Source organism: Centropristis striata, chromosome 13 (genome assembly GCF_030273125.1).
Source record: "Centropristis striata isolate RG_2023a ecotype Rhode Island chromosome 13, C.striata_1.0, whole genome shotgun sequence".
In the NCBI taxonomy this organism is placed as follows: Eukaryota; Metazoa; Chordata; class Actinopteri; order Perciformes; family Serranidae; genus Centropristis; species Centropristis striata.
Window position 1 is genome coordinate 13,522,367 of NC_081529.1, and position 12,035 is coordinate 13,534,401.

Below are 12,035 nucleotides of genomic sequence, written 5' to 3' on the forward strand. Positions count from 1 at the left end.
ATATTGGACTTTTTACTCCACTACATTTAGCTGACAGCTTTAGTTACTATTCGGGTCGAGATTTAACATAAAAAACATTATCAATTAAAAGTGATAAGACGTTTTTTTTAAATGAAACCTCATAACAGTATATCAAGTAGTTAACTTGAGGCCTACCTTTTCAAAATGAAAGCACTTACATAAATGCATCAATACAAATAATTTAATAATATATTTAGAACATATAAAACAATTTGAGTGGGTTCATTCTGCATAACGAGTACTTTTACTTTTGATACTTTTAAGAACATTTTGATGCTGATACTTTTGTACTTTTACTTCAGAAAGTTTTGAATGCAGGACTTTTACTTGTAGTGGAGTAATTTCACAGTGTGGTATTAGTACTTTCACTGAAGGATCTGAATACTTCTTCCACCACTGAATGCTAATTATGAGAATCCTGTGTATTACTCATCAGCACTGAGTTTGTCATTGTACTGATTTCCGTATGAATGAAGTTGATGTGAAAAAAGTTTTTCCGCCTATCCCTCCTGCTGATGCCACTCGTATTACTTTTGATTTTTCAGAGTTTATTATAAACATTTAGTTCTTTGTTCTTTGCCCTGTTTGTTGTGAACTACACCACCCATACACGTATAGACTTTTTTTCTCTGCTGATTGCAACCTCACGCAATACCAAAGCAATGAAAAGCGATAAATTGTCGTCTCCTCCGGTGGGGGCGAGGCTTTAACGTGCCGTGGCTCTGTCTCTATACGTTCAAGGCTCCGTGACAACGTGGCGGTTAACAGCCAATCAAAATGTATCCAAAAATATTTCACTACGGTGTCCTGCTTTCTATTGGTTAGAATCCCCTTTAGGGCGATGCTCATTGGCTATCTGAAAAACAAGCACCGCCTTCTTGAGATTGTTATTTAAAAGTGGAGAGTGCCAACGTAGACTGATCCGCTGTTCGCAAACTGAGAGAAAGGTGTTGTCAGAAGCTGCCAAGACACTGGTGAGTCTTTTTTCTTGTCTTGATATTAGGAGTAATAAGCGTCATACAGTGCAAGTAGCTCAATTGAACTTTCAGCAACATGAAACTAAATGTGTGTTGAATGATGGGGTTCCTGTGGACTGCAGGGCTTTGCAAATTGACACATTAAAGGCTCATTATTATCAATATAGCACTATTTAACGAATTGTTATCAATTTGAACGTTAATAAGAGAAAGTGTTTGTGGATTTTAGCTCCGTTTTATCGCCGGTGAAGACACACATCCTTGTACCGTTATCTTGGTTGTTAAGTGACTTGATTTTCTTTCTGTCAATCACAGTCAGTGGACTGATTTCACTGTCAAAAAAGGATTTGTTCTTGTATCTGTAATGCTCTGCCTGAATATAAATGTATAGGTAAAGAGCATGGGGTTTGATGGTTTAGGTATGCTGATGACATGGTCTTATTTCCTTCTATAACAAATTGTGTCATGCGAAATGACCATATTTGAAATTAATGTGGGTAAGACAAATGTTTTTTTTTTATCAGGTAGGATTTCACAGCAGAGCCTACTGTACTTTAGCCAGGGGTGGAATAAGTTTTCAGATCCCTTACTTAATTAAAAATTACTAATACTACAATGTGAAATTACTCCACTACAAGTAAAAGTCCTGCATTCAAAACTTGCTCAAGTAAAAGTACAAACGTATCAGCATCAGATTGTAGTTAAAGTATCAACTCGTTATGCAGAATGGCCACACTCAGTTTGTCAAATATATTTCAAATTAGATTATTATTATTATTGATGCAATTATGTAAGCAGCAGTTTTATTTCTTGAGCCAGGGCTCATTTTAACCACCAAATTTACTGTTATGTGGTTTAATTTAATAAAACCTCTAATCACTTTACATTTATCATGTTTTCATGTTAAATCTGGACCTGACAAGTAACTAGAGCTGTCAGCTAAGTGTAATTGAGTAAAAAGTACAATATTTGCCTCAACATGTAATGAAGTAGAAGTATAATGTTACATAATATGGAAATACTCAAGTAAAGTATAAGTACCTTAAAATTGTACTTAAGTACAGTACTTGTGTAAATGTCCTTAGTTACATTCCATTCCTGACAAATATATCGAGGATTGATATTATCGGTATTGGTAGTGAAGTGACAACGAAGCTTGAGTGTGTTTTCAGCCCTTTGTTGAACAAAGAACGCCATCTAGTGGGATCAGAAAATAAAGAAAATGGTTCATGAAGCTTTGTTGTCACTTCACTAGGTATCAGTGTATATGCTGTCTCATATGTGCCATTATGAATATTTTGCACAATATATAATGCAGAAAATGTTGCCTGGTGTAATATAGAAACAGTATTTGCTATTATTTTTTATTTTTCTATTTTTTTAATAGTCACTGAAACTGAACAGTAATAATTATTTTATATTTATTTTATTCCTATTCTTTATTTTCTCAGTTGTCATTTATCGAACTGGCTGACATATAACAATGACAAATATTATATAATAGAATTTTATGTTTGAGAAAGTGCCTCTCTGGGGATATTTGCAGAGCGATTTAAAAAAATTCTAGGTCTATTTTTTTTTCCAGCTCAAAAAAATTACTATATCAGCCACCGTATCAATTATTGATGAATTTTCACCGTCTAAAATCAGTATTGGCTTCAGCCTCAAAAATTCCATATCAGTCAGGCTCTAGAGTCTAAGCTGCCAGGAGAAACTTCTGGATCTTTATTCCTTCAATTTGATCTTTGACCTTTGGGAGGCGCTGTCGCCTTTTTATTCCAAGCTGTGAAATCACAATATTTCATTTTCTGCATAATGTCTTAGACTTTGAGTATATATACACTGTTTTTATAGCATACTGTGTTACCACATTTGTTCTTGTGTCATATGTTGTATGTATGTATTATATTGCTTGTATGTTTTGTGAGCAAAATACTTTTTTTTTTATCTTGGTGGCCAATAAAGTTCTAATCTTTTCTTTCTTTGATTCTGAATCCCCTCCCCCCAACCCCCCGCCCCCACACATGCAACATTTCTTGACTCCACCCCCAGACCCCCACCAGTCAATTATGATGATGCTGTCACTAGCATCCCTCTGCCTCCTGGCCACAGTCGCCTTTGCCGTCCCTGCCCAGGAGAAGCGCATCCACCACCAGGCTGATCTGAGCGACCACGCCCACGATGACTCTCACGGCTTCCAGTACGACCACGAGGCCTTCCTGGGCAAGGAGGAGGCCAAGACCTTTGACCAGCTGACCCCTGAGGAGAGCAAAGACAAATTAGCGTAGGTTCATGAGCAGTAGTGTGTTCCTCTAGTGCATTTTTTTCCATTTACATCAGGAGGCATGTAAACAGCAGCGACAAAAACACAGTTTTTTTGTGTTCTTATCAACTACTTACTTGAACACATCTCTCCTCACAGGAAGATTGTGGACCGCATTGACATTGACAAGGACGGCTACATCAACCATTCAGAGCTGCACTACTGGATCAAACACAGGCAGAGGAGGTACATCGAGGAGAATGTGAACAAACACTGGAACGAATACGACAAAAACCAAGATGGAAAGATCGCCTGGGAGGAGTACAAAAACACCACCTACGGCTTTTATCTGGGTAATGCTTTGCTTATGAAAGATGTACCTCCATTCTCCTTCATGCCCCCCATTCTTTCCTTCACTACCTCCTTCTTTTTCTACTACTTACTTCTTTTTTTAACCTAATTTTTGTGACATTGGGACTTTAAACTTAAGTTATGCTTGAGGGAAGTTCTTTTAAAATCTGTTACAAACATTAACTTGGACTTAAGGATGGAGTGATTTATTTTTTGAAGTTATAGGTTGAAGGATCAAGGTCCACTGCAAGTAAAAGTCCTGCATTCAAAATTTACTTAATAAATTACAAAAGTATCAGCATCACAAGGTACTTTGAGTATCAGAAGTAAAAGTACTCGTTTTGCAGAATGGACCCACTCAGATTGTTTTATATATTCTAAATATATTATTAGATTATTATTATTATTATTATTATTATTATTGATTCATTTATGTAAGCAGCATTCTCATTTTCTCAATGTAGGGCTCATTCTAACTAATATATATAACTAATATAGTGTAACTAGGTTTAATCAAATAAAATAAGTAAAAAGTACAATATTTGCTTCAAAATGTAGCAAAGTACATACAATGGAAATACTCAAGTAAAGTACAAGGATCTCAAAATTATTCTTAAGTACAGTACTTGATTAAATGTACTTAGTTACATTCCACCAATGTATATCAAGACCGGCTTGAGGGAATTTCTTCAAATTTGGCATAAACACTGGTTAGAGGGTCAAGGTGATGATGGCCTCACAAAATACGTTTTACATCACGTCTCATAGGGTAAAATATAAAAAGGTGCTGTTTTATATTCAAAAGTGCCATCATCAAAAACACTTTTTTGTCCACTATTTAACACCACAATTCAGGAACAGAAGAGGAAACAATCGCTCTGATACTGAATTAATTCACACTAATCTGACATGAATGTAAACTGACACTTGACTGGTTGGTGGAGGCTTTCAACCACGAGGGGTTAATTCTAGTTCAAAATGACTTGCATGTTTCCCTCTGATACCAAATCAAAACCAACTAGGTTGTTTTAATTCCCATTTTTCTGGAATGCCTGTATTGCTGCTAATTATAGCTTTCTTTTCAGGTGAGGATTTTGATGATATTGAAGACAAGGCCACCTATAAAAACATGCTCAACCGGGACGAAAGGCGCTTCAAGACAGCTGACCGAGACGGTGATGGTATCGCCACACGTGAGGAGTTCACCGCCTTCCTTCACCCGGAGGAGTTTGATTACATGAGAGATGTGGTGGTGCAGGTAGAATCTACACAAGTACTCTTTTCCTTTCATGCTGATTAAGTGACCCATTAGATGGCAAGAGAGAGCGAAAGAAATGACATTTTTGTAGGCCAACCTGGAAGTTTGCATCGCCATGGGATCTGATGATAATTAGCCTAATAATAAGGCTACAAATGAACACCACTTTTATAAGCGTTAACGCAGCTGACGAACATAAAAAGCTTGTTTTTTGCTATAGCGAACTACACCATGGTCGCATTACTTCTACATCACTACTGGTTGGCTTCAGATGGAGAGCACTGACAAAAGCGTCGAGGCTGTGAGGCGGACTAGTGAGAGAGTTTCCTGTCCCTGTCCGGTGTGATGATGTTTAATGTCCCTTGCAACCACTGTAGTCTCATTTAGCCACTTGTTGGCAACCGCCCTTTTAAGGACACATATAAACTCCAAAATTTACAAGTGGGGGTATTTTCCAGTGGTGGAAGAAGTATGTAGATCCTTTACTTAAGTAAAAGTACTAATACCATATGGAAGAATTATCCTATCTTTATTCAAGAGCGTAGATTTTCAGTTTGAGAGCATATTTTGTCTTTCTCGTGCTTAGATTTGTTCTCCTCATGCTCACATTTTGCGCTCGCACTCAGATTTCTGCTGCTTTCTTTCAAAATGTGTGCGTGCACTTAAAAATCACATGCTTGTGCTCAAATATGTCCTGTGCGCGCTCCAATCTAAAGTCTACGCGCTCAGATCTCAACTCTGCGCTCTCAAAACTTTTGTGCTCGCACTCAGAACATGCACGTCCTCTCAGGTTGAGGTGTCTGATCAGACTGAACGATGTCCCGCCCTGCGCTTAAAATAGTGTGTTTCACCAGCCAATAGGGAGACAGCTAGATTGTGGCCCCGTCTTTGGTGCGTTCCCTCGCCTTTTTGAGCGCTCCGTAGGGGCAGGTATATGGTCTGTTTGTAAAACTGCTTCTCTCTTAAAATACACCAATTTACCATAATAGCCAGCTATTTGAATCGTCACCTATTTAAGACGCAGCATATTAATGTAGAATTAATCTTAAGTAGTCCTAAAAATAGTTATATTAGATTATATATATATATATATTTTTTTTTTTTTTTTTTAATTATTATTGTTATTATTTTTATATATTTTTATTTTTAATCAGTCCAGTGTTGTCACGATAGTCCAGTGGTGAAGTACACTACTATCTGTTGCATTTTAAACCACGGGACGCTGGTTCGCATCCTGTCCGCCGCACTCTTGCTGCATGTCTTATTATGATTTAAAATTTTAATTGATAAATTAATGTAACAGTAATACAATCCGTGTAACCAGCTGATTCTCTTATTGAAACGTTTAACAAGAGATGATGGGTAAATAGACTTGGCTACGTGATTAAAAAGGTATAATGAAAAATACGCTATGATGATGATAATTATTTGAGGATAACATTGGTGCGTGTAATGCAGTGTATCACCGTCCTATTTACGCGGTCAAAGCCAGGGGGCGCATAATTAGGCTAATGTTGGTAATGCTTTCACAAGAAGAGGACTTTGAGCAGGATTCGAAGCGCGGCAGCGAATGAATGGCAGACGAGATGGATGGCCAAAGACCTCAAGTGAGTTCATTGCTAAATGTTGCTACAACTCAAAACACATCGATCATATACAGTAGTTTCAATAACAGTACAGTAATCATTTTGACACTCGTACTTATCAACATATATAGCGGGCCTTTGTCGGCACTAGGGACAGCAACTTATTATGAATGAAGTGACGTCAGCGGGGATTCCCCTCAGCTCGCGCATCATTATGTGTGCCTACCTGCCGCTGGTACGATCATACGTTGCCAATTATTGTACTTTCGTTGTACATGTTACAATGAAGGCCCGCTATATATTTATAGCAGTTCTACAAACAGACCATATACCCGCCCCTACGGAGCGCTCAAAAAGGCGAGGGAACGCACCAAAGACGGGGCCACAATCTAGCTGTCTCCCTATTGGCTGGTGAAACACACTATTTTAAGCGCAGGGCGGGACATCGTTCAGTCTGAGCAGACACCTCAACCTGAGAGGACGTGCGTGTTCTGGGTGCGAGTTGAGATCTGAGCGCGTAGACTTTAGATTTGAGCGCGCACAGGACATATTTGAGTGCGAGCGAAATGTTTGTGTCCAAGAAGAAGAAATGTGAGCACAAGCATGTGATTTTTAAGTGCACGCACACATTTTGAAAGAAAGCAGCAGAAATCTGAGTGCGAGCGCAAAATGTGAGCATGAGGAGAACAAATCTGAGCACCAGAAAGACAAATTATGCTCTCAAACTGAAAATCTACGCTCTTGAATAAAGATAGGATAATTCTTCCATAATACCACACTGAAATTACTCCACTACAAGTAAAAGTCCTGCATTTAAAACCTACTGAAGTAAAAGTACAAAAGTATCAGCATCAGCATATAAGAATATAATATAATGATATGACTTTATTTATCCGGCAGTGGGGAAATATAGTCGTCACAGCATCTCATGCAGACACATAGATATAGAAGACAGAATAATTTCTGCTATTTGGCATTTATTATTAATATATATATATATTTTGTGTTTGTTTGTTTTCCTGAAAGTACTTTGCATTTTACAGATATTTCACATTGGAGAAAATATATTTTAGCATATTAAATAGCTTAAATGAGTTGTTGCATGTAGTAGTATGAACACCAATGAATAAATATGAGAACTAAAAAAATTTTCATTTTAGGAAACTGTGGAAGACATTGATAAGAACGGCGATGGAAAGGTCAACATAGATGAATATATTGGTAGGTGACTTCCATTTTGTCCATACCCCGCCACCCCAACCCCCAACCTGGAAGCAATCAGTCCTAAATGTGTGTGTGCTGCTGCTCCATAGGTGACATGTACACACCAGAGAATGGGGAAAAAGAGCCGGACTGGGTCCAGACAGAGAGGAAACATTTCTCAGAGTTCAGAGATACCAACAAGGTAAAAGATACTCAGCTGTTTAAAATTGGAGCGCTTGATCATCAAGTTGTTGTTTTTTCCAGAACACATTTAAAAGTTATTAGCCCCTTTCATAGTGCCATTTCATGCCGGGACATTTACTGCTCTGTAACGTCTCACCTCCACTATGTAAGCACCAGAAGCGGGATGCCGAGTTGAAATGATCCCACCAATCTTATGCCTCCAGAGGTAGTCACAGAGGCGGAAAATTGGTGGGACTGTTGGAAGCAGGACCACTATGAAAGGGCCATCGGGGCGAATCGGGATATTTGATGTCGCGCGTGGCGTCTAACACACACCTCCCACTTGGTCAGTCATCGAATCACTGCGGCCACCATGGCTAATTGGGAAGAGTGTCCGCTGCTTTTTGTAACTGTCCACATGGTGTCTGCTGCTGATAGTAAACAAACCAGCATCACTAACTGTGCACAGAATGTCTGGTTCTTGTTGTAGACAAACGGAGGTCGCTAAGTGAACACATCCTGCTGCAGCACATACACACTGTACTGCTACAGAGCTAACTGTAGCCTTTGCGGGATCACTATGAACGCCCTAAGGCGAAAAGCCGGCACAGATCTTTCCTGCAATTACGGGACACTTGCAGGACCACACTATGAAAGGGGCTAGTGTTTCAGTCCCAGATTAAACATAGAAGATGTGCGGTGTTCAAAACACAAATGCAATGAACTGAGAACTTTGACTACAGCTATTTAAAGCAGCTTTAATAGTGATGAACCTTCAGAGAAATATCAGTTGAATCATCACCATTGACTGTATATAATGATGGGTAACCAACATGACCGCTCCCAAAACGTGAAGCTGAAACCTCTGGGTCGCCCCCTGGTGGCTGGCTGCATGTAGGTCACAAATCCCACCCCCTCCATGTTAGCAGTTGGAGCACAGGCCGAACTAAAATATCCAAATACACTCCAAACAAAGATTTCCAGAAAATGGTTTCAAACTAAAAATACAATTCTGAAATTTTCTGAAGTTTAAATAAGGAGGTCTACAGCTTCCACAGGCTGACAGCAGAATTAGAAGTAGACTTATGAATGTTTATGCCACATTTAGTGTTCTTCCAGTCACTTCCTCAGTAAAGCAGCTGTGTGTTTTACAGGATGGCTACCTGGATGGTTCTGAGGTGGCCCACTGGGTTCTGCCGGGAGAGGTGGACCATGCTGACAATGAAGCCAAGCACTTAATCCACGAGACAGATACTGACAAGGTAGACTGCTTTAACCCTTTGGTACACCATAAAAACTGAACCATAATTTCCATGCTGACCATTTTCTAATATCAGAACATTTTAGGTTAATTTAAGGCAGATGTTAAAACCCATAACAGAGAGATTAAACTTCTAATACATTAAGTCATCTTTATTAATTAAGAATGTACATTTTTTCAAGTATTTGTTAATGCAGTGGTAGGCAGGGAGTATGGTGAAACATCTAGTCATGCTCCAACATCTAATACAGTTGCTGCCTGAATAATGTTTTTAAATACACCCTCACCCGCCATACTCTGAAGACCACGCCCACTGGGGGCCTCCTTGACAAATACATCTATATAATATTTATTAACATGGTGCAAATAATTGGGTACTTAATTATTAACAAGCTTCTATATGTGTCTTGCTTTCTCTTACTCCTGTTTGTCATCATTACCTCATGTATCCCTCCTTCTCTTTCTTTCGATCATAAACCAATAAACCAATGTTGGACGGAATCTGGGGATCAAACAACAGGACCAGAAAATCACCAAGAAGGAGATTCTGGCCAACTGGAACATGTTTGTGGGCAGCCAGGCGACCAATTATGGGGAAGACTTAACGAAGAGACACGATGAGCTTTGATGGGCTAATTTCAGTTTCTATTTTACTACTATGGAGAATTTAGTTACCATGGTTTGGGGTCGGGTGGGACTCGGTAAAGTGAGGGTCTGACTCTGGGTTACGAGGATATAATCATGTACCCTCGTTCACACATGCACACAGTAATCAGTTCAAACTCAGCATGCTCTCACATACTGTGTATGTGAATACAGATGATACTACACACACACTCCTCTCTTTGCTTTACTTGCATAACTGTGGGATTTTTTTTTTAAATCTGTGATGCAGATCCTTATAGGTGCCTTATTCCTGTTGTCCAGTGAAAACTGTATCTCCAAAATTTTACTAACAAAACTGTGGATAATGTCCAATATGCACTGGCATCCAGCTGAAACAACGCTTTTTCTATGAGCCTGAGGTTCAAAAGTGGTCTCTATACATGGGGATGAAATTATTCTTATTTAATAAAGACCACAAAAAAAATTGGGGATAAGGAGTTTTTAGATAGACATGGTTACATTTGCTAGAAGCATGTGGACATTTTCTGTCAAAAAGTGTTACTCAATTGGGGGAGGGGAGATGGTGACTGAAGGGCTGTGTTACTGACTTTTTTTCAGGTTTGACGATTAAAGTTTTGTTTTTTCTACAAATGTGGGGTTCTTCAATTTTGCTCTATCCACTCATGAAAATTCAGGTTGAGATTTATTTGACCTTCACTATTCCCTGCCGACAATAAAACATTACACTTGGTTTGAAGGTGTTACTGCTAAAGCAGAGGAAGGACTTTTTTTACTTTATTACTTTCAGCAGAATCATATCACCATGTTATCAGTAGTGAGAATGAATGAATGAATTAATCAATTTTATTTTACAAAACTCACTTGAGGATAGGATCAGTGATGTAAAGTTACTAAGTACATTTACTCAAGTACTGTACTTAAGTACAATTTTGAGTTACTTGTACTTTACTTGAGTATTTTCATTTTATGTAACTTTATACTTCTACTCCAGTAGTTTAGCGGCAAATATTGTACTTTTTTTTTAAACATTTAGCTGACAACTTCAGTTTACAGGTTTAATATTAACATGAAAAAATATGATTTATTTAAAATTATAGCGCATGTTTATAAATTAACAGTATATTAAGTTAAAATTAACCTTACCCTGATAAGTAAAATGCTGCTTGCAGAAATGGATGAAAAAATAATAATATATTTGGAATATATAAAACAATCGGAGTGGGGTCATTCTGCATAAGGAATACTTTTGATACTTTAAGTACATTTTGATGCTTCTACTCCATTACATTTTGAGGCAAATATTGTAAATTTTACTCTTTTACTGAAGTAAAAGATCTGAATACTTTTCCACCACTGGATATTATTGCTTTTTAAACAGCTTGATTATTTGTAATTTTTCGATTTTCATTTAAATAATTAGACTTTATTTGTATGGCACTTTTCATACTAATAAAATGTAACACAAAGTGCTTCCACAGTACAACCATATATCTTTGGGTGGCCTGTTGTTGACCTTTCTTCTTCTAACTTCAGAAGTAAGTACACATTTTTACAGAATGTTTCAGAAATTTCCCTCTTACTTCAGTAAAAGTGCTACTACTACACTGTGAAATTACTCCAAAAGTAAAAGTCCTGCATTCAAAACTTTAAGTACAAAACTATCAGCACCAAATTTACTTAAAGTATCAAAAGTAAAAGCTGCCCAGCCCTGTAAACTACTAGTCTGTCCCTGAGTGATGAAGTTACAGTATTTAATTTTGCTCTTTCAATCATCAACAGGAACAAACAGTCCCCAAGTTTGTCCTCAGGAGACTTTTACAGTGTGACTGTTTGAACCTCGTCGTTTCTTCCTGAAGCCTCTCGCGGCTGACACCCTTCAGTGACCTGTAGAATAAAAGCCATATGTATTTATTTTCACATTTCTATCCTTCCCTGTCCTCTGCTTGTCAGGATGGCCGTCTGACACTTTCTGAGCTGCTTGACAAGAGGGATTACATCATAACCAGCACCATCACCGACTATGGGGGCATGAGGGTGGATGAGCACGATGAACTGTAAAACATGTACCATAAAACAAGAATAATAATGTCTTTAATGGTGTTTTGAATATATATATATATATATATATATATATATATATATATATATATATATATATATATATATAATGAATGTAAGGACATCCCCTCTTGCAGAACAGTCAGGGATGATTTGGCCAATATTACGAATAATTCACAGCCATTGGTTTCCATATGTTTCAGATTTAATGAAAAAAACATGTTCTGCTGTTGAACTGCCCCCCAAA

At 37.9% G+C, this 12,035-nt stretch overlaps 1 protein-coding gene across 2 annotated transcripts; it reads left to right on the forward strand.

Moving 5' to 3' along the window:
• Positions 1-904: 904 nt before the first annotated feature.
• Positions 905-11,859, forward strand: rcn3 (reticulocalbin 3, EF-hand calcium binding domain). Of its 2 annotated transcripts, none has more exons than XM_059347934.1 (8): positions 905-995; positions 3,051-3,282; positions 3,421-3,614; positions 4,698-4,870; positions 7,617-7,677; positions 7,770-7,861; positions 8,997-9,104; positions 11,681-11,859. In XM_059347934.1, exons 2-8 carry the CDS (start codon positions 3,068-3,070, stop codon positions 11,786-11,788), a joined length of 951 nt encoding a protein of 316 aa, XP_059203917.1. In that variant the 5' UTR covers positions 905-995; positions 3,051-3,067; the 3' UTR covers positions 11,789-11,859. The 2 variants fall into 2 exon arrangements, with proteins under 2 accessions (XP_059203917.1, XP_059203916.1); XM_059347933.1 differs by lacking the exon at positions 11,681-11,859 and adding an exon at positions 9,624-10,627.
• Positions 11,860-12,035: the final 176 nt, after the last annotated feature.

Bases quoted from the DNA above. Each gene is read 5' to 3' on its own strand.
- rcn3 (XM_059347934.1), top strand. From the start codon at position 3,068: ATGATGATGCTGTCACTAGCATCCCTCTGCCTCCTGGCCACAGTCGCC. The intron at 7,678-7,769 runs GTAGGTGACTTC...GCTGCTCCATAG, and splicing joins CAACATAGATGAATATATTG to GTGACATGTACACACCAGAG. The intron at 7,862-8,996 runs GTAAAAGATACT...TGTGTTTTACAG, and splicing joins AGTTCAGAGATACCAACAAG to GATGGCTACCTGGATGGTTC.